Below are 23,362 nucleotides of genomic sequence, written 5' to 3' on the forward strand. Positions count from 1 at the left end.
GCGTGGCAGTTTCATAGAATTACAATAGTGCACCCTGGCTACAACGAAGTCGACGTGATTGAGGTAGTAGTAGTAGTAGCGTATGGCTACACCTCCAAATGTATTTCGTCAACCCAGCTTCTAAAGTCTTCCTCCGCCCTAAGGATGGTTTCGTAGCCACCTTCAAGTTTAGTGACTGGACAGTGGAGGACGATGTGATCGCTGGTCTATGGGGCCGCCTGACATTTCTGGCAGGTATCACTGTTTCCAAGTTTCCATCTGCACATATTTGATGCAGTTCTGCCATGTCCAGGTAAGAGGCGGTTTGAGGAAATCCAGTACTTCCTGGCGTTATTGAATGCAGGCAATCTTTTGGTTGGATCTTTAATGATGTTTCCCAGTTCCACATTTCTCTCCAGTTTTCCTCCAAACTGAAGTCTGCCATTTTTGTCAGTTGGAAAGGTCTTCTCGATTTAAGTCTAGTGGTTGAAGGTGCCCCCTTTACGATTGATTTTATGGGAGTGTTGTCTGTGGCTTCGTCAATTCTTGCATGCATCCTTTGATTAGCATCTTGTCGTCTTAAACTTGGTGGTGCAATGCCGCTCAGTGTTGGGAGCCACTCAGTTGGAGTTGACTTGAGACATCCTGTTATAATTCTCATTGATTCTCTTAATCGTATGTCAATGCGATTTACATGTGGGCTCCTCATCCAAACAGGAGCACAGTATTCTCCCACACTATAGCACAGTGCCAAAGCAGACGTTCTCAGCACTTGTGGTGAGGCTCCCCAGGTGGTAGTTGCGAGTTTTCTCACCAGGCTGTTTCTTTTTGCGATTTTATTTGCGGTTCCTTCAATGTGTTTGCGATAGTTTAGTTGTCTGTCCAATGTAATGCCAAGGTATTTAGGATTGGGGTCTGGGGGTAGTATTGAGTTGCCGGCTGTGATCTTCAGTTCTTTTGTTGCCTCTCATCACGTTGCCGTCGTACAGGAGCTTGTGCGCTGCCATGACCCTGAAGGTGATACCAGCCTAGATCCAATCCTGCTGAGCTGAAGATGAGTAGCCAGACCAAGAATGATCCAAACCGGCGTCCAGACAAGGTTCTTCCTTCTCCTGGACCCACACCTCCAACTCAATGAAAGTGATTGAGGTAAATTTTCGTTATAACCGAGGTGTCACTTTTGACAGGGGATATAACCTTGTTACTTGAAATTGGTAAAAACACATTGATTACCCGTCCCACACCACTGCCCCACAAGCAGCAAGACACTCATAAGATTGACCCTTAACCCCTTTTTGATTGGGTTAATACATAATGGATCATCTCATTCCAAGACAAAAGCAGAAAGAATGTTGGAAAACAGAAAGGTGAATAGAAGACACAGTAAGTGCCTCCCTGCCCACTATGGGAGGTCAGGAACCCCAACCAGAATGGTTGGCTACGACGGTAAATAACTGTTATGATGCAGCGAACCCCCACCTGTACTGTAATTGTAATTTATAAGATTATCTCCCCCAACATATCAATAAATGCATTCGCCTCGCCCATATCATACCCGGGTAAGCCTACAGCCAGAACTACTAAATGTCACCAAAAGAAGGTAATTGGTAATTAAGCTTTTTTGGTCACATATGCCGAAACCGGTGCATTCTAACGAAAGACATTATATATACAGAGAAAATGGAGGACAGACGAGGAAGAGTAAGACCAAGGTCTTGTTAGGTGAAAACATTCTAGGATGGACAGGGATGAATGGCAGAGTTGTACGATGCGAATGTGAGGAATGGGCAGACATTTGTCATCGCAGAGTGCGGGCAGCCGTCATTGAGGACGACGATGGATAGAAAGTAAGCAAGCCTACAGCCACATGCAACGGAGAGCTAGGCTAGTCCTGTGTGTGTGCAAAGTGAGCCAGGGAGAGGTGATTTGCTCAAGGTCACAAAGCGCACCGGATAGTCGAACTCGGTATCTTTCAGGTATGAAATAAAGACCACTCTGCTGAGCCACGTTTCCGCCCCGCCCCCTCCCCATCAAGTCGTTATGCAAAGACACGGTTTCCTCGAACTTTTTTTTGGATGTCCCGAGGAGTTCGTGGAAACCACGCTCGAGTGTAGCAATTTCCACTAAAAAAGTTCGTAATGACTTACCTTTACCTTAATTGAAAACAACAGCATTTGTATGTCCAATGATAATGACATCAACATAAGTATCAAGTGACGGGAGTTGCCTCTTGGTAAACTGACCTGCCACACACGACACTACACACGATTAACGATTATTGCACATGACATACAACTGCATCCCCACGTTGACTGAGAAGGACGGGGTATCTGCCAATTATTGGACTGAATAGACATGTCTACCTTAATAGGGCGTGACAAAAGGTTTTAAATTGGATTAGATATACTCCGATCGTTTATCCACTGCAATGAACTTAAGTGGGTGGACAGAATGTGCCGTCCGTGGTGTTCGGATTATAGAGTTATAAGTCGGAGAAAAGTTATAAAGTTATAAATCCTCTTGTAATGGCTTCCCAAAATATAAGTGTTCGGATCGGGAAACAATAATTTCCGGATTACAGTAACAAATAAAGAAGAGAAAATCCGTTCCCATTCGACCAGTCCGGATAATGGAGACATCCGGGTTGTGGGGTTCCGGCTTGTTTTGTTTTTAAAGGTTTTACGGCGTTTCCAACACATTTAGGTCATATCAGCTCCAGTAAAAAGGAAGAAAATGAGAAGAATATAGAAATACAATGAAAGCACCAAAGAAAACGTAAGGCATAGGGGAACTGGTGTAGAGGGCAAACTATCAGTGTACCTAAGTTTGAGATCACCTAAATGTCTCATTCTGACAAAAACAAAGGTCCCCACTAAAGGAACACACTCAAATGTTTACAATCATAATATATATGTAAAACAAAAATGATACAGTGCATAATAGAGATGATTTACAAGACAAAAAATATAATCTCTCAAAACTCTAACTATACATTTGACTGTTTCCCTCCCAGTCAGGGTCCGCCAGGGCCACGACAAAACCAAGTAATATCATTCCAAGACAATGACAGAAGCGTGTTGGAAAACAGATCTAGGAGGAAAGAGGACACAGTAAGTGCATTCCTGCCCACTATAGGAGGTCAAGAACCCTACTCAAGGATCCGGATTGTAATTTCAATCCAAGACAAAGACAATTACGGTAAAAAAAAAGAAGAAAAAAAAGACAAAAGATAATAAACAGCATAGACAAGAAAAAGGAAAACAATTATTGGCGGATAGAAGAAAAAGCAGGAGTTACCTTACCATAGGTCATAGGTTTAGTCTGAAACCCGCTGAAGACGAAGGTCCCAAACTGAAACTGCCACGACCCTTGACAAAATAAAGTAGGACTAGACCTAAAACTAAAAAAGGTGACACCAGAAACACATCAGAGTACCTAACAGAAATTATGATTTTCAAAGGAAAATATCAAACATCTCTAACAAAAATGAATTACATCCGTTTCCCTCTCAGAAAGATACTGTAGACAGGGCCTATGGGAAACCGATGGTCTCATTCCAAAACAAGGACACTCGGCTGCATGTAAATGGAAAGGAAAAATAGGGGGAGAAAAGAGATAGCACAGCTATATTGACCGGTGAAGAAAAGACAGTTAGAGTGACCTCCACAGCTCACTATGGCAGGTCGAAAGACCCCACCCCAATGTGCATGGCTTTTAGGTAGCAATCAATGTTGAACCTCTTACAATATATTTAAAAAAATTTCTTTGGGACTTCCATGCAAAAACAAAAACAATGATTTTTTTGGGATTCCCGTTCTTGTTATTTCAGTCAAGATGAATAAATAAAAATACACCAAAAAAACCCAAAAAACAACAACAAAAAAACAAAAAAACAACACGATTTCCACAGTTGTAGTTTTCAATCATTTTATTGCTGTTCATAAAATTTAAAACAAATTATATACAGTACAAGTTAATTGTCTATATTATCTATTTTTTCATTACTACCATGAACTGACACATAACCATATTCTATACAAGTATATAAATTAATATATAATGATATTTAATATGTATAATGCGTATCATAACTGAGAGAACCAAAAAGAAAAAAAAAATACTAGATATGCTGGCTTTTACGCGAACACTTTTTATTTGGAGTTGGCACATCTAGTTGTTGAGAGAAAAAAACAAAACAACAGAACAAAACAAACCAAATTAAAAAAAATCCCACTATGTCAGGGCGAGTTAAAAGCTAGGACACTACGGGTCATAACAAAACAAACACTAGAATCAAAAGTGAAGCGACAATTTTCGAGTTGAGAGTTTATTGCATCCTCTTTTTAGCCTTGGATAATCAGTTTGTTAGGTCTGGCTAAAAAAGAAAACAACCCAAAAAAAACAAAAAACAATACTTTGCAATGGAACAACGTTCTATGAAAAGATAGCAAGTATCTCTACTCAACATAAACAGGGATTATGATCCTTGTGGCTTTGCAGATCTACTTTACACATGATAATGAAGATAGATATGATGGAAGATGGTTGCAATCAATTAATTGATAAATATTATGAGTTTTAATAAGGTGACATTGAAAAAAAATAAAAATCGTGACATTAGTTGATTACGTTATGTGGGCTTCATTAATTGAACCCAACATCAAATAGGACGGAAAGTACTCTGCGATAAATTGCTTATCCATTCAGAGAATATGTATTAGTGTAAGGCAATTGTTGAAGTCCGTTTGTCTGTGCCGGTGAATGGGGTTGAAATTGCTCACCTATTGTTAAGGTTTCCACCTTGAACCTTGTTAGAGATGTTGAGCCTTGTCAGTAAACAGACGAGTGGCAATGATCACAGAACTCTGACCCCAGCATTCAGCATCCTTAGGTAAAACAGTTAACACACACATTACCCCACTGGACTCGGGCATGAACGAGTGCATGATAACAGGCAATGACGGATTTTGTAAGAATGCTAGGTCGAAGTAAAGAGGATGCCTACTAAGCTAATTGTAATGCATGAAATGGAAGTTTGTTCCACATGGCCTATTGGGGAAAAGAATCATGCAGTGTTAAGATTATAAAGCATGGTAAATCCATATTTACTCATGTATTGAAATTGAAAAAGGTATCAAGATAAAAGCTTAGAAAATTTGTATTTACAATGTCTGGTGAACACACTAATACGAAGTGACTGTCTGTCTACTCGCTAGGATGTGATTGGGCAGCGGAAAATGTTCAGAAAAAAAATATATACATATATTATACATAGAAGACTATTTTATGTTTTGTTTCATGAAGCATCTAAGTAGATTTTTTGTTGTTGTCGAGGGATAGAAGATACCCCTGACCTCACCCAGTTATAGCACTCTAAATAATTTTGCTCTTCATAAAATCAACCAATGAACAAATCATGGTTTTATCAATCATTTTTGTCATCATTAAAAGAAGTATCCCTGTAACTTTATTGTTTATTCTTAACAATGGGCTGAAATATCTGCTCGATTCTATGCATGCATAAAAGGAAAAATGAATGTAGCTAGAGATTCAAATTATCATATAATATTTCTCATTTCTGGAAATAATCTCGGGATAGGTAATATGAAATCTGCTTATGAAGCATTAAGTCTAGGGATGACACAAGATAGTAACTCATTCCATGATAGTCGAGTCTGTGAGGTTCTGAAGAGATTCCAACACATTCCTGTTTGATTTCTTTTTACCTGTTGCATTGTCGGGAGAGAGAAATGCACTGAATTAGATTTGCGTACAAGATTAATATATGAGAGATAATCCAGAAGAGCAAGAGATGAATCATCTGGAGATGACAAAAATTAATGCAAAAAGTCAAAACGATTAAAGCATTTACCTCAATAAAACACTCGGACATACTGCTTAATCCCAATTAAGCACACCTCCAAAGAAATATCCTCAATTGCTTCGTTCTTACTATGTAGGAGTAAAAGGGAAAATGAATTATAGTGTGATGTTGGATTGCGAAATGGTATCTGACAACACACCATGCTTCTTTGTCAAATTCCAACCCCCTATTTCTAACACAAATACAGAAGGTAATTATGTGTAGCATGCTCCTATTGGATTATATTATAGGGGTTTGTTTTTTAAGAGACCAACGTTTTTAAAAACATACTATTGTCATTCATCACACTATGGTCATAAAAAAAGTCCAATGAAAAAGTGAATGAGAATTTTGTGTTATTGTTGTAACAATGGCCATATTCAAAATTTAAAAACAAATTATGATCTAGCTTTAACCCATTGCTGCCCGGGCATAATCTGAAAAAATGTCTCTCACAGACCATGCGAGGGGAGATAACTCTTCCAAATGTCATAGTACACTTCATTAAAAAATTAATTGCAAGAATGTGAGGCATGCTAGAAACAAAATAAAAGCTGTTTTGGAAAGAAGAATGAATGGCCTTTAATTTGATGTATTGTTTTGGACTATTGATTCATATTTTGATTTGAAAAAAAAATGCTAAAGTTGAAAAATATGTAATAATATTAAAACACATGAAACCCATTGTCAATGTCATCAAAATGCGCATCCAACTCAACCTCAATGTCTGAATGAGTACTATCATCATCACTATCCATTAAAAAACGTTGATAACGCCCGAGAATTGAGGAATTCAAACGCCATTTCAGCAAAAAAAAAACAAAAAAAACAAGAAAAAATAAAAGGACGTTACCACAACCGATTTGGTCGACAAACTTCAAAAAATCACAGCAGACAAACGAATTGAGATAAAAACAATCGGGAAACGGCTAGTTTCGCTTTTACTCTTTCTCTACTTTCGTTTTTCAATTAAAAAGAAGTGGTTAATTTTTAATATACGGGTTCAATGACACTGGGTACCTGGCGGGTGATATCGGGCGATCCGGACTTATGCAGATTTTTTTTTAGCGGGCGATTAGGGCGGCAATGGGTTAAAAGTCTCATCCAATTTCAATATTATACTTGAAATGTGTTTTGTCTATTATTATAAATAGTTGGCTGATTAGATTTGATACTTTACTTAATTTTCTGATCTTAAAATGTGATATGAAAATCATACTTCTGAAAATCAACAAAAGTTAGCCTGAAAGGACAGCAAAAATAAAACTAAACCAAGGTTTCTAAAGCTAAAAAGACAGAGAGAGATCAGATACAAACGGAATTCAAATGCTCTAATTTCGAATAAACAAACGTTTAATTTAAATTAAAAGCAAGAAAAGGTAACTTTGATAAATATTCTTAGTCATGCAGACAAATGTAATGTACATGTTTTACAGAAAAACAAAAAAAACAAAACCGAAAACAAAACTAAAAAAAAAAAAACCCAAAAAACTATCCATTACTATAAAAATTCCTGCAATTATCGTCCAGGAAAAACCTTCGATTATCTTCATAAATCTAAAGACTAAATCTATTAAACTACCAAGTATGGGAGTTACCATAGGTACCTGGAACGTTAGAACTCTATAGGCAACAGGAGAACTAACAGAATTAACACATGAACTTGAAAGTACAGATGGAACATTATAGGTTTGTATGAAGTGCGATAGGTGAGACAACAGCTGCAGACGGACATAAGATATGGTATTCTGGAGACGACAAACTACGCCAACATGGTGTAGCTTTCATAGTAAAGGACATAGGAAGCGATCATGATCTTGTACTGCGCACCTTTAAACTCAAGTTGAAGACCAAATGCATGGTCAAAAACGTCAGAATTCATTCGTTTTGATGTAGAAATATTTCAGGCATAGGTCGGTGGTAAATTTGTGGTCTTGAATTTGATTGATAGCGACATTGACACATTATCTGAAACTATAGATGGTGTACTGCAGAAAAAATTCAAGGCCACAAACATAGGAAAACCAACCCATGGGTGACCAATGACGTCCTAGATTTGTGTGACAAGAGACGAGAATTGAAAAAACACAAACACCAAGATAATGAGACTAGGAAATACCAGCAGACAAATGCGGAAGTCAGAAAAAGCATGCGCAAAGCGAAAGAAAAAAGGATAAATGACTAGTGCATTGCATCAACATCGACACTGGAATGAGCAGCGGGAACCTTAAAAATGCGTACAACACCCTTAAAATGCTCACTAAAAACAAATAAGTGAAATCAATAGCTATTGAAGAAAAAAACAAAACATATCCTACTAACAAAACGAAACAAAGTAAAGGCAAGATAGACAGAATAGGGCCATTCCATGTCAAGTGGACCAAATTTTCGGAAATTGGGAACCACACCCCTTTTGATTTTCCTCAAACTTGGCTCAATTGAAAATACTTATGAGACATGAAGAAAACCAAATTTTCAGTTCGGAAAATGGATATTTGAATTTTTTACAATTTTGTCTCAAAACGCGTCAAAATCAGATTTGCTCGTGGGTCCATTTTTGAGAGGCTATAACTTTTTTATTAATCAAGCTAACTCTTTCAAATTTGGTAATCCTGTACAACTTTTAGCATAGATTACAATTATTTGAAAGGAAATGAAAATATTTGTCAACTTTTGGAGTTATCTGTCCTTGAATATGGCTCCCTGTGCTGTTCGGCAAAAAAATGAATTTTTTAAATATTTTTTTTCATGACTTTAATGTTTCATTTTTGGTCATTGATGATTTGCATATCAATAAATAACATATGGTCCAACATAATATAGCAAAAATATGGGTCTGGTACTATAATATTTCGAACAATAACGCATAGCGTAATGCAATGTTCACCAAAATCGCAAATTTTTGTCAACTTCAAGGCTCAAAACGGTCAAAGATGTCGGCTGGGATTTTTTTTCAAAATTTGATATATTGTGCAGATGCACTATTTCTATAAGCACATGGAAGCTTTCCTTGTATTTTGAGGTGCTTCATGGTAAAAATCACCTGCAAAGAACCTAAGCATCTCAATCTTAAGTTACAAAGGGGCATAACTCAATAAATTGTTTAAACCCCCAAAATCGACTTATATTACACCATAGGGATCATAAAAACAATTGAATCACTCTATGAAAGTGCTGTACTACTTAACAATGAGATAGGAGATCCATTCAAAACTACAGTCAGGGTTGCCAATTCTCCGCCATGATAATCTGTGCACGACTGCCATGCAGGGCACAGTAGAGGGACGGGACAGAGAAGAAGACGACAGAAAAAACTATGGCAAGACAATATCAAAGAGTGGACAGGCCTGAATCTCAATAGCCTACTGGAAAAGGCCAGAGACCGTGATGAAGGGCGTAGGGTTGTGAAGTCTGCATCCCGCATGCCCCCCCCCCCCCCCCCCCCCCCCCTGATCAACTGGTTACGGGATTGAGTGAGTGAGTGAAAGACTAATTATTTCTTAGTTGTCTCCAAATTTTGAGTGTAGATAAAATAAAAAATTTTTTTTTTAAAAATGCACATGGCCATTGTTTTAAATTTTAGTTTATACATTGGAAAAAAAAAAAAAATCAACAATACTTTTCTACTTGAAATCTGATATATGTGCTCTTTGTGCATGACAAAAAACAAAATTAAAACAAGCAATGACGACAAGAAAACGAACAGAACTCACCCTGTAATTTTGGTGATTTGTAAATCTTAACTCTTCCAAGGGCTGCTGTAAAAGGATCACCTCTCCTTAGTTTCCTTAAGAAAAACAATGATTATCAAATATTAGAAGCAACTTCTCTAAACTCTTTTAGACTATCTTGACACAAAAAACAAAGATCTACTACATTTTATTTAGAGGTTCAGCTGAATAAGGACTTATAAAATAAACTAGGTACATACATAAGAAAGAATAATATACAGCAGAGCTGCCAGCCCACAATGCTAGTAAAACAAGATAAGACTTTCAATTTCCAAAATCAGGACCACCCCCCCCCCCCCCCCCCCCCACACACACACAAACAAGCCAAAAGCACAAGAACCTGTTATTCCAATCTGGTTCATAAAAACAATAAGATTACGAAATGCAAGTCTTTATCACGATGTCCAATGAATTATACCAAAAAAAAAAAAAACACATAAAAGATTCAATAGTCATATTGCATGTATATATGTCACCAAATCATCAAGAAAATATATTTTAGAAATCCTGTCAGGAAAAATAGTAGTTGGCAGCTCTGATACAGTCCAAAATGTATTTGTCTAACACGTATTTGCTAACCAAGCAATCTTCCAAGATTGAAAAGTGTATTCTGTGGCCCTAAAAAGTTAATATTTAAGCAAATTAGTCTATATTAAGTCCTCATGGGTGAATAAAAGTGAAAAAAGAAGAAGTGTAAATGTGTACAGTACAACCTCTAGAAAACGACACACTGATTTGTAACAAGGCACCCTGGCCCCGTTTTTTTTTTTTTTTTTTTTGGTGTGTGTGGCTATGCAGTCGAACTTGTATAAGATGGCCACCCATGAAACCCCACAAAAGTGGCCGTCTTAGATAGTTGGTCCCCTTGTGTAAGTCAGAGATTTCTAAGAGTTACATTTGATATGAATTTTAGATGAAACTGTTCAGTCTCAACTATAACATTGCATGCTTTTGATTCCATCTCTCTTCCTCCATTCCTCCTTCCCCTTCTCTAGTTTCAACTCTTTGAATCATACCTATGTAGGTAGTCCTCCAGAGTCTAAGGCCCATGGAGCCAGAATTTATCCCAATTTTTATTTTGTTAAACAAACATTAGCAATTGTTGGTTACCTTTTGGATATAACATTAGTCAATCGCAAACATACTTTCCTCCAGATCTAATAGACCCAGCAACCCAATCACTCTACAGTTGGTCAGTCTCCCCCCCCCCCCCCCCCCCCCGGACTTCTCTCTCTCCAATAAACTTGTTTTATTGTCAATGTAAAGATGTAAAGTAGTTTGATGGATGCATATCAGACTATCACCAGTTCAATTACAAGCCCACGATAGTATAATCTCAACTTACTTATTTATTGAGGGTTCGGCATAGCTCATGATCTGTTTAGTTCTTCTTTGCCTCTCTGGTTGAAAACCCCTATAATAAATACAAGATTTTAGAGAAAGTGTTTAGCTCCAGTAAATATCAAAACCACCAATTAAAATGTACACAAAGACAAACCAAAAAAATACCCTACCAATTTTTAATTTTTTTTTGGGGGGGGGGGGGGGGGAATTTTTTCTTTTAAAACCGGTCTTTACACAGGATCCTTTTGACACCTTCAACGTGAGAAAAAGTGATTGGTTGTGTATTAACAACAACAATAATAATACTAATAATAATAACAAAAAGAAAAAGGAAAGAAATGAGTGAAAATAAAGAGAAAATAAAAAGAATGACAGAAAGAAACTTTTGAATAAAGTATTCAATTTGAAAATACATTCTTGAGGACATCATTCATATTATAATTATAGGGTAATGTTGAATATGAATATGAGTAAATTTTCATTAATGTTTGAATGGGTGATGAATTTTTAAATAAAAACACACACACAAAAACAAAACAAACGCCAATGCCATAGGTATATGGTGATGAAACGTATGATAAGAGGCAAAAAAATCATGTAAGAGTCTGGGCCACATAGTTATTGAATTACAGGGGCAAAGTTATTTCATGATTTTAGTCACTAGTTAACTAAATCAAAAAGAAAGTTTTGCACATAAACTTATTGATACAAAAGCAAATAAATATGATTTTTTGATATTTTGTCAAAAGCACATTTCAAAACCTTTCATATATTTATGTTAACATTATTATCGTGCGGCTATGTGGTCTAGTGGTATGACACTCGCTTTCGGATCGGGAGGTCCTGGGTTCGAGCCTCGCTCGGCGCATAGTTGAGTCCTTGGAAAAGGCTCTTTACTCACATTCTCTCACCGTACTCAGGTGTAAAATGAGTACCTGGCCGTTATCAGCATTGTCTTTGTCCGAAAAATTGTAATATCGCCTGACAGGCATCATGTCCCGTCCTACATGTTAAATGTTGCTGTTGACCAGGGACCCCTTGTAAAGCGCTTTGAGCACATTTAGTGGATATTGCGCTATATAAAAGCTAAAAAACAAAACAAAACCAAACAAACAAAAAAACATACAGGGTTAAAAAATTGAGAAAAAAAAAACTTGGGAGTATGAATATAAATTTTCATCATGTCATTTTAAGAGCTTTGTCTCCTTTTAAAAATATATATTTATATCCTTAGACCATTAATTACAGTAAACCAAATAGAGAGCAGGTCAAGTACTGCAACTTGAGTGGCATATCAGAAGAAAATGAAGTTATTGCAGAAGATTTACAGTTTACAATTTGGTGAACAGGACAAAAAGGACTCTTAATTTACCCGATTTCCTCTTTCAGTGGTGGTGTTTGAGGAAGAGGAGATGATTTGTGTAAGATAGTTTGCTTCTCATTATCTCTCAAAGGTGAAGTCTGTTTCAGAGATTCTAAGCTGCAAGAACTTGTGTCCTAAAATAGAAAGTCAAAGACAAACATTTCCTGAAGAAAAATAATGCAAAAGAAAAATGACAACACACCAAACATTCTATCCAAAATGTATCACATTGTTACTCTATAGTACGCTCCATGATATTCAATAATTGTGTAAAGACTGATGTCACAATCAAGACATTGTTTGCATTAATGGTGATAGCAATAATGATATAATAAATAATAATAATGACAATAAAAATAATAATCAGTGCTGATGGTGACAAAAAGTGAAAAAGGAGTAAAATTTTAAATGTTTGCCTTTCAGCCCAATTTTTACAGCGATAGAGACAATTAATTATCATTGACAGTCACAGCAGTCCAGATGTCTTCACCGATCATTTATTGAAAGATTCACTGAAATAATTGGAACACAGTTTAATCTGAATGATTTGTCTGAGATATAATTTTTCATACATATTATCTACATATAACATAACAGGAATGCAGGCCAGTAAATTGGAATGATTTCAGAGCTTCATCACACTTGTTTCTTATTAAAAGCAATAAGAATAATGGCATCATAATCAACAAAATCATTGAGTCACTTACAATGAATTCTTTCTCATGTTTTTTGCTTAACTTTACAAAGTGCCACAATGTGGTCTACTGGTATGACACTTGTCTTTGGATCAGAAGGTCCTGGGCTCAAGTCCCAAGTCTTTGGAAAAGGCTCTTTACTCACATCCTATCACCATACTCAGGTGTAAAATGAGTACCTGGCCATTAACAGGGTTGTCCCCGAAAAAAATTGTAACACCGCCTAACAGGCATCGTGTGTCGACCTACATGTTAAAGCGTTGCTGTTAGCTAGGCACCCTTGTAAAAAATTTCCTTTTGGATGAATAAAATACATTATTATTTTAAAAATATAAAAAAGGACAGGGGGGAGGGGGGGGGGGGGGGTGAATCTTTTGCCTTACAGAACTTATGCCTATTTTCTGTATATTATTTTCATAGATCATTAATTTCCTTTTCCATTGCATTGTTCCTCATCACATCAATTTAATCTTTTCACATACATTAGAAAATTACTGAAAGGTTTAAATCCTGACATTTACCACTGTTGTGATAATATCCTAAATTCACTGCCCAAAAAAAAATCAAATTTTGGATCTTTGGTGGACGTTAAGATGTTAACTATAAAAAGTAGTGACTGCTACCTTTGAATAAATTGCAATCTCAAGGCTTAGACCACTGTAATATATTTAAGTAAATACAAGCTTAAATTTTACATATGTGAAAAAATTCAACAACTAAGTTGCCATCTCACCAATATGATAAATGAAACTAGGCTGATAAGAAGAATACTATACCTTTTCATCTAATAACTGGACAAGTGATTCTGATGATACAGAATGTGTTAGCTCTCTGTCTTCTTTGCTTGTTTTGGCAGGTTGTTTACTTTTGACAGGATTTGAAGTTTTACTAGAACCCACATCTCTGCATTGTTTTCGTTTCTTTGACTTCTTAAGAGAAGGTACTGGGCTATTTGACAATGGGCAATTTTTATCATCATTATCCACACTTTTTTCTGCAACATGAAGCTTATCTTTGCCTTCAATTGGAGGAATCCTGGATTTTACTGGTGATGATTCAAAACCATCAACTGCATCCACATGGAAAAAAATATCACTTCTGTCTCTTAAGTTCAGTTCTATCTCGTCACCCTTTAAACTGTTAGTTGTTGAAGAGTTATTTTCTTTGCCCTTATTTTTATCAAATGGAATAAAATCACTCTCCAGGTATGAGTAAATTATGGTATCATCACATTCTTCATTGACCTGCATTTCTAGATTTTCTACATTTCTGGATCTATTTCTCTTTCCATCTGTGGTATAAGACCCTTTCTTCCCACTGAATTTAGAATTATCTCTGAAGTTATCATCCGGTGAGGAAATATGTTGTGTTTTATGTTTAGAAATTGTATTATATGCCTCAACTACTTTGGCCTTAGTTGACAGACTTCCTTCTTTTCCTCTATCTGTGTTGATTGAACAGATTTCTTGAGTTATTATAGGTCTGTTACAATCATTACTTTCTGAAAGATTGCTGACTTCTTCAAAATTAGTGTTTTGATCAACAGTGAGTGAATCGAGAACTTGCAAATTTCTCTTAGAGTGTCTGACTTTGTTTGAATTATCCAAAGATTCTAATATCTGTTCATTCAATCTATCCGATTCTTCCAATCCCACCCCATCAGATTCCATTTCTCGACGTGACTTCTTTTTCCGACTCACTGATTTCAAAACATTATCGACCACACCACATTTATTTGATTTCAAAGATCTCCCAGTGCTACGTGTCAATCTCGTTTGACTTTTTGATCTTTTACTGACTTTTGGAGTTTTTACTGGACTGTCTTTCAAAGGTTCCGAATATGTGATTCCTTCTCCTAAAACAGATGGCATTTTCCCCTTATCTTGATTTTCATTGTCAATTTCACAGTTAAACACATCATCACTGTTAAGTCCAGGTGAGATTGGCATTGCATCTATCCCTTTATGCGTGTGACTTTTAGATGTTTTTGGTTTGTTATTTGCAGATTTGTTAGAGCTATCATGCAATGTTTCAGCAAATGCCATTTCTTCTGCATTATCCAATGAATCTTTTTGCTTTGAGCTTTTAGCATTACTATCTTGACCAGCATTTTCAATGAGCTCATCTACTTTCTTTGTTCGCCTTTGAGATCTACACCTTGAGATTTTTGACAATTTTTTGGGTATTTCATCTGAACTTGGTTCTGAAGTTTCTACATTTGTAGTGCCTTTTATCAAATTGCAACCATCTTTTTCATCTTGACTAACAATATCAGCAACCAAATCACTGGTGATGGACAGCACCTTTGTTCTTCGTTTTGACCTGCTCCTTGAAGTTTTCTTAGGAATGTCTTGAGGACTGCCTTTCAAAGGCTCTAATTGCTCCGAATATATTTCCCCTCCACAATGGCTGAGAGCAATGCTGTCTTCCTTTCCTAACGTTGTCAAAGATTCTGAAGAAGAAGCATCACTATCTAAATTGTGGATATCTTTTTTACCTTCATTTATTCTGTCAGCATCTACCAATGGCTTTGTTCTTCGCCTGGATCTACTTCTAGAAACCACTGTTTTCGTGGCCACATTGTGAGGGCTACCTTTCAAAGGCTCTGAATATGTTTGTCCTTCAATGAGTGTTAAACCATTGTTTTCATCTTGTTCTAAAACTTCATTGTTTGATAAAAGATCACTAACAATGGATGAACGTGTTGTATTTCTTGTTCTCCTTCGTGATCTGCTCCTGGATGACTGTGAGAAATCTCTTGGCATGTTGCTGGGACTGTCTTTCAAAGGCTCTGAATACGCTTCTCCTCTAATAAGAGTAAAACCATTGTCAATAGCTTGTTCTAAAGTTTCATCATTGGATAGAAGGAGATCATCTACAATGGATGAACGGGTTGTAGTTTTTGTTCTCCTTCGCGATCTGCTCCTGGATGACAGTGAGTAGTCTCTTGGCATGTTGCTGGGACTGTCTTTCAAAGGCTCTGAATATGTTTCTCCTCTAATAAGAATCAAATCTTTGTCATAACCTTGTTCTAAAGTTTCATCATTTGATAGAAGGTGATCATCTACAGCGGATGAACAGGTTGAATTTTTTGTTCTCCTTCGCGATCTACTCCTGAATGACTGTGAGAAGTCTCTTGGCATGTTACTGGGACTGTCTTTCAAAGGCTCTGAATATGTTTCTCCTCTAATAAGAGTCAAATCTTTGTCACAACCTTGTTTTAAAGTTTCATCATTTGATAGAAGGTGATCATCTACAATGGATGATCTGGTTGAATTTTTTGTTCTCCGCCGCGATCTGCTTCTAGATAAGTGTGATACTCTCCTTGTCATATTGCTGGGAATATCTTTCAAAGGTAGAGAGTATTCAGAGGAAGTTTCAACTCTATTAGCATCAAATTCTTTTAAGCCCCCAATACTATAAGTTGCTCTACGAAGGACCATATCTTTCTTTAGAGGTCTGCATGGTGATGAAGCAGGTTCATTATCAAGATTGTAAACTGATAAAGCTTCATCGTTATCATCAGAGAAAAACTTTGGAGTCTTTTCATGAAAATCAAAAATTGACTTTGGCTCCTCATGTGGTAACTGCTCAATCATTTCAGCAATTCGTTTTTTAGATTTTGATCTTGCTCTTGGTACATCAACAATATCCTTTCGACAACCTTCAGAATCTTTTCGTCCAACAGCAAATTTGAATTGTCCTGGCTTCATTTTTCTCATTGTAATGGCATCAGGGACCAGCTCATTAGAACTTTGAGATGTTTGGTCATCAGAACTTTCTACTAATACCTGTGAAGGCCACCTTGGCTTTGCAGAACTTAAAGTTTCTCTAAATTTTTCTAAGTATTCTTGATTTTGAGTTGCATTTACAACAGTTGTATCTATTGGCATTGTAAGTTCCATGTCTGTAGTCATATGTATTGTGTGCTCCACATCCCCACAAACTGTATCTTCAGTCTCATTTTGGGCAACATTATCAATTTTATTCTTTTCTGTGATGTTTAGATGAGCAGCATTCAATGCAAACTCATTTGCAATATGCAAATCTTGACCAATACCAAAGTTTAGTGGTTGCTTTGAAACTTTTTTATGCTTCTTACTTTTAGAAGTAGACTTTTTCTTGCTACTGACTTCTAATTTGTGATCATCAAGTTGATCTGAAAGCACTAAAGCCGTTGGTGGCTCTACATCTGTGATTCCAGAAACAACAGTAATATCATTGCCCAATTCAGTCTGAATAACACCAATATCTTCATCTTCCTCTGGGCAATAAATAGATCTTCGAATTCGTCGTGGCAACTCATTTTCCATTTGCACTCGTTTTTCTATGCACCTCATTTTGTTGACACCTGAAATAATACATCAATATTATATAGAAATACATTACACTGTCTACAACAAGACAAAATATCTAAAGTTAATTTTCGGTTTTAAAATATTACAATGAAGTCGATTTTTGGTATTCAAAAAATAACACACAATTCAACTTCCTGATGAATTTCCCTATAATAGCAGTATAAATTTTTTAAACACTTCATCAAACATGTAAATAGTAAAGCACACCTTGGAGTCCCACCTAAATTACACCCTGCAGTGGAAACATCATATCCACCATATTGTGACAAAGGTCTATAAAACAGTAAATTTCATCAAGAGAAATCTTCACGTCCCTAAAAGACAAAGGCACAGGCATATATTCAACTAGTGAGACCTATTTTAGAGTACTCTTGGACTGCATGGGATCCCTACAAGATTAAGAACATAAAAGCCATTGAAAACAATCAGAGAACAGCTGCAAGATTTGCCACAAATTGCTGCAAGATGTAACTGGAGGTGTGTGATAGCAGCTCTTGACACACCAAGATGGCCAACACTCCAGAATTGTAGATAGAATGTGGGCAAACATCTATTTTATAAAACAGTCAAAAGCAAGCACCACTCAGCCGAAAATATTACAATCTACATTAACAATTTAAAAAACATTCTCAACCAGGCTTCATCACATCAACAAATTCCACCAGCCATCTGCAAGAACAAATACAGCTTTTCCTGTCAAACAATATGCAAATGAAACAAACTACCATGTGACATAACTTATTAGACATCACAGACCCCCACATTATTTCAATGCGTTTTCCACATACACAAGAACACTGCGAGGATTGAATGACTGGAGTGACAGAATCAATTAGTAGATCTCTTTCCCATTTCCTGTCGACTATCATCTTATACAAGACCACCACTGGTCTTGTGTCATTTTTGACACTTGATGCCAGCTTGCTTGGAAAATATTGACATGACAAAAACAACCACAACAAAAAAACAGCGAAAAATGTCTGAGAAAACCTGGAATTCTGCATCAGAAGACTCATCACTGACTCTTAATTATCATTTTCAAAAAATATTTATGTCCAGATTGCCAAATTGGGACATTTGGCTGCTATGATACCGATGATCAGCAATGAATGATGATCTTTATAAAAATGTCAAATGCTGATATCCAGATGACCAACTTAAATATCCATTAAATTATAAACATTGCCTAAAAGAAAAATGACAGAAAGAAAAGACCTTTTGAACAGAAATTAAGAGAACCAAAATGATAATTTAAAATCAGCTAACAGCTCTTAAGTAAAATTCAATCAATGAGAATAATAAATAAGAATATGAAAATCTTACTGGAGGCATATTGTTGTTCAAAAAGTTTGACAGGGGAATTCTCAATAGTTGTAGATGTATTCTGCTCAGCAACAGACATTGAGGCTTGGGACGGTGATTCCCCACTATTCTCAGGTTGAAAACCACAGTCGCCTGAATCACCAGAAGCACTTTTCCGTCTGAAAAATAAATAAAATCTCAGTCAAAATCTACTTAGATTTGATCATTAATATCCTTATAAATTTTTTATCCAAGATATGTACAAAGGAAATAAGATAGTGGTAAGGACGGTTGCAGACTTGCCAAATTGAAAACTTCAAATTGACAAGGAAATTCGTAATTTCTGAAAGTGTGTATGAACAACCACATTATTATTATTCTAGTAGTAGTAATAATTATAGTAGTAGTAGTAGTTGTTGTTGTTGTTCTTCTTCTTCTCATTATTATTATTTTTATTATCATTCAAGTATTACTAAGATTCTAGTAAGAATTAAAAATTCGTAATTTTCCATAAAATTTCGTATTTGGTCATGAAATTTTTCTAAAATTCGTAAAATTACGAAGAAATTCGGCATGTATGCGGTTGTTGGCTCAACTGAACCATTTAATGTAAGAGTAGGATGACACCAGGGATCTGTTCTCAGCCCATTGCCGTTTGCAATAGTAATGGACATTCTCACAGACCACATTTGACATGAGGCACCATGGAAAATGATGTATTGGACGACATAGTACTTTTGAACGATACAAAAGCTGAGGCGGAAAAGGAACTGGAGGCTGGAGACGGGTGTTGGAAAGGAGGGGATTAAGGGTGAGCAGATCGAAGACAGAGTATTTGTGCATCGGGCAACAGACAGCAGGATGACCAAAAAAGATAGGAGAAGAGGATGTCTCAGAGACAAACCAATTCAAATACTTAGGAACAACTGTACAAGGAGATGGGTGCAATGAGATGGAGGTTAGAAAGAGGATACAGGCAGACTGGAATAATTGGAGGTGTGACAAACGAATTTCCACAAAGCTGAAGGGAAAAATATTTACATCAGTTGTAAGACCAGCAATGTTGTATGGATTAGAGACAGCAGAGACAAAGCAATAAGATAAAGAAGTCGAGGTGGCAGAAATGAGGATGTTGAGATGGTCACTTTGCAGGACAAGAAAAGATAAAGTGAGAAATGAATGAATTCGAAGGTTGACTGAAGTGAATAATGTATCAATAAAGATGATAGAAAATAGGATGAAATGGTTCGGACACGTTAAGAGAATAGAAAGGGGGTATGTGGGAATTGGGAAAGAAAGTATTGGATATACAATTAGTGGGAAAAAGAAAAAAGAACACCCAAAGACCAGATGGATGGATAGGGTAAAGGACGATATGAAAGAACTGAGCCTGGAGGAAGATGATGCTATGAACTGAGATGCATGGAGATGTGGCATTCATTAAGCTGAAAGAAGAAGAAGAAGAAGAAGAAGAAGAAGAAGAAGAAGAAGAAGAAGAAGAAGAAGAAGAAGAAGAAGAAGAAGAAGAAGAAGAAGAAGAAGAAGAAGAAGAAGAAGAAGAAGGACTTTTATCTACACAATTTGTTTAAGGCATATCCTTAATATCAAAAAATTGAAATAAAAACATATTACCAATGGAATATTTAAAGCAAGCAATAGTAAGATATACAAACTTAGTATCTGAAGTGCGCTGGCTTTCTAGTGACGAGGTGCGTGAAAAACATATCTGGGCTAGTTGTTCTAAGTCGACACAAAAGTTTGTCACATGACTGTTAAGTGATTTGATGATTCCTTTCATGATGTCCATTTCCACACGATTCTGACAAGGGAGAGTGTAAAGTATGACAATTACAAATATTCACTGAGAGAATAAGAGAGGAATAAAAGCGATGCATCATAGAATGTCTGATAAAAAAAAAAAAAGAAAAAAAAAAGGAACACATCTAAATGTAAATTAAAAGCATACTAAAATTTTGTTTGTGATATTTCTGTTGATTTGTGTACAACCCATGTCATTAAGGAGCAACCATGATTGTCTATGGTCATGTAGTAAAATCTGAGCAGACAAAGTAAAATAAGAAGGACTACCATGGAACAAATTACAAAAAGACCAAGAATAGAATGTGAAAATTACATCTATATATTCCACCAACTAAAGACATGAGTTTAAAACTAATTAAGGTCACTATCATTCATTTTTTTCTTTAAGCTTCTCTTATGAAATGACATTTTTATTCTATAATGATTTTACCATGACAACTGGTCTTTAAGGTTCAAGTATTCAAATGACAAATATACAAAATCTGATGTGCATAAATGAAGAAAAATAAATTTAAAAAAAAAATAAAAAAATCCCTTTATTCATCCCCATGGGGAAATTTGTCTTTAGGGTCTATTCCAAGGGAAGACTGGAATAACCCAGGCATCAGCCGCAGCACAGCGCCGCGGATGATCGAATGCTGTACCTTTTGGGTACGAAGCAAAGGCTGTACCGCTGAGCCACACTGTCCCATAAAGCTAGTTCAAGCACGGGTTCATCTTTGTTCTCTCAGTAGAAACTATTCATCAAAAGGGCAGTGTTAGGAGAATGTAAAATAAAAAATACCTCTCTCTGTTGTACTCCCTCAACGAGCAACTGTTCAAGGGAATTCACCTTCTCCCTCAAAGCAAAATTTTCCTCCAGTAAATCATTTTTTTCATCTTTAATCACTTTCAGTTCCTCCTTTACATTTTCAAGACGCAGTGCAAGAGAATAATTGTTGTTCTTCAGACTTCGGAGAGAATTTGTCGAGTTTACTGAGATAAAAAAAAATTTAAAAAATAAATTTAAGCTGTTTCAAAAAGGCATTTAAATTTTGTGTGGTGTAAAAATAAAATTATTTCAAACTAAGTACCAGTACCAGGTGACCTAAAAAAAAAAAAAAAAGCAAAGCAAACATTGTTGATAAACTTTTGTTCACATTCGTAAACCATCTATTTGCATTAACTGCATTTAAATTTCTATGAAATCCAAATTGGGTAAGATGCTCAATGAGCTTTCGCAGCATATTAATGCATTTCTTATATTTTTTGTTTATTTTTACTCCCGGTGCTTGCCAAACATAATTATTTGGGTTTTGGTATTCAGATGTCTATTGTGAAAACTTTCCGTGGTTTTCATAGTTTTGAGTTGAGACCTAACACAACTAATTATTCGAGATTTGAACATCTATAACATACCATGACCATTTTATCTAGTTTTTTTCTTCTTCAGAAACATGGTTTAAAAAAAAACGTTTTTAAGGGTTTTATGGCCCATGCAACACATTCAGGTCATATCAGTAAACAGGAAGAAAATTAGTAAAAGGTTCTAGAATTACAATTAAAGCACCCAAATAGAGTAAGACAAAGGGGAATTAGTTCAAACAGGAAATAGGCTTGGATTCCAAGAGCACACTATCGGTTTACTTGGATTGAGATCACCTAAAAGTCTCATCCAGACACAAGCACAGGTCTCAACTAAGGGGGATACACTCAAATGTTTACGTAAATATGATCTGAGAACATTCAGAGTACTAAAAAAAGGGATAGATGCAAATCTCAAATACCAAAACTAAAATTTTGTGAAAACTATTAGTATATACAACTAACTGAAATAATTGTAGCAATAGATACTGTACTTCAATTTCCCTAAAAACATTATTATCATCATCGTCATAGAAAGAAGAAATCTACTTCACATGATAAACCAGAATGAACTGGAAAACTGGCCCCCTTCCATGATCACAGATCAGCCATGAATCCCAAAAAGTAAAATTTATCGATCAGCTTATTATTATTATGGAGAGTGATAACCCTGATACATGGACAAACTTCTTGTAAAGTGTTTTTAATAAACTTGTACAAGAGCAATCGTTCCTTCAAATTTTAAAATACTTACAACTGGTATTGATAGCAGCTCTTAACTTCTTCTGAGATAATTTCTTAGCAGAAGAATTAAATTTGTCCACTTTTTTCAGGACCCTTTTCAACTTTCGCCGTGATGGTTGACAAGGAGTATCCATTTTTAAAACCTGTTTTGGAGATAAAAAATAACATCATATTATAATGCATCTAAAAATGAAAGAGATGCGATTAATATTAGATACTTAAATTATATTTACAATAAAATTCAGTTTTCAAATGGCCCTTGAATCTGGTTTACATTGATACAACATGCCATCTTATTGATAAAACAGTTTGAATTTTGTCTCAAAGTCACTGCTATCTTGGCTCCTGCCGACTTGTAGTAAAAAAGAGAAGAGGGATTCCCCTAAAACATACTAGGAATTCTGAAGTCGCCGAGCCAGGAGCCAATAAATGATGCTGACCGTGGCAGACCAGGCTGATATGGCCTTAATTGGGTAGTTTGAAATGAATGTGATTTTAAGGGAAAGCTGAATGAAATGGTATCCTAGAAGCTGTTTGGATAGTTTAAAATATTACAGTAGGCGACAAAAAATAAAAGCAAACAAACATTGCCATTGCTATTTTCGGGATTTGGACAATGATAAATAAAACAAATCAATAAATAAGCTTTAATAAAATAAAGGAAATTAAAAAAAATAATGCCAGTAAGAAAACAGATAAATAGAAGGAAAAAAGAAAAGAATATTGAAAAGAAAAAGTCCCTATTGGGATTTGAACCCAGGACCTTCCAATCAATCAAACAACTATGCTACAGATCCACCCAACTTGTGGAGATATTT

General features: G+C 35.9%; 1 protein-coding gene across 1 annotated transcript in view; it reads right to left on the bottom strand.

Annotated features, from left to right (window-relative positions):
• Window positions 1-3,889: 3,889 nt before the first annotated feature.
• The window catches only part of LOC144965402 (uncharacterized), a 31,158-nt gene continuing 11,685 nt past the window's right edge, over window positions 3,890-23,362 (bottom strand). The window contains exons 2-10 of the mRNA XM_078900713.1: window positions 22,555-22,687; window positions 21,241-21,431; window positions 20,309-20,454; window positions 18,657-18,814; window positions 13,752-17,326; window positions 12,290-12,414; window positions 10,919-10,987; window positions 9,556-9,629; window positions 3,890-5,705 (exon numbers count right to left, since the gene is read on the bottom strand). Coding sequence (XP_078756839.1) covers window positions 5,635-5,705; window positions 9,556-9,629; window positions 10,919-10,987; window positions 12,290-12,414; window positions 13,752-17,326; window positions 18,657-18,814; window positions 20,309-20,454; window positions 21,241-21,431; window positions 22,555-22,678 — 4,533 coding nt within the window. The 5' untranslated portion in view covers window positions 22,679-22,687 and the 3' untranslated portion in view covers window positions 3,890-5,634. The remainder of the gene's footprint in view (window positions 5,706-9,555; window positions 9,630-10,918; window positions 10,988-12,289; window positions 12,415-13,751; window positions 17,327-18,656; window positions 18,815-20,308; window positions 20,455-21,240; window positions 21,432-22,554; window positions 22,688-23,362) is intronic.

This window comes from Berghia stephanieae, chromosome 2 (genome assembly GCF_034508935.2).
Source record: "Berghia stephanieae isolate SIO BIC M18660-M18661 chromosome 2, UCSD_Bste_1.3, whole genome shotgun sequence".
NCBI lineage: Eukaryota > Metazoa > Mollusca > Gastropoda > Nudibranchia > Aeolidiidae > Berghia > Berghia stephanieae.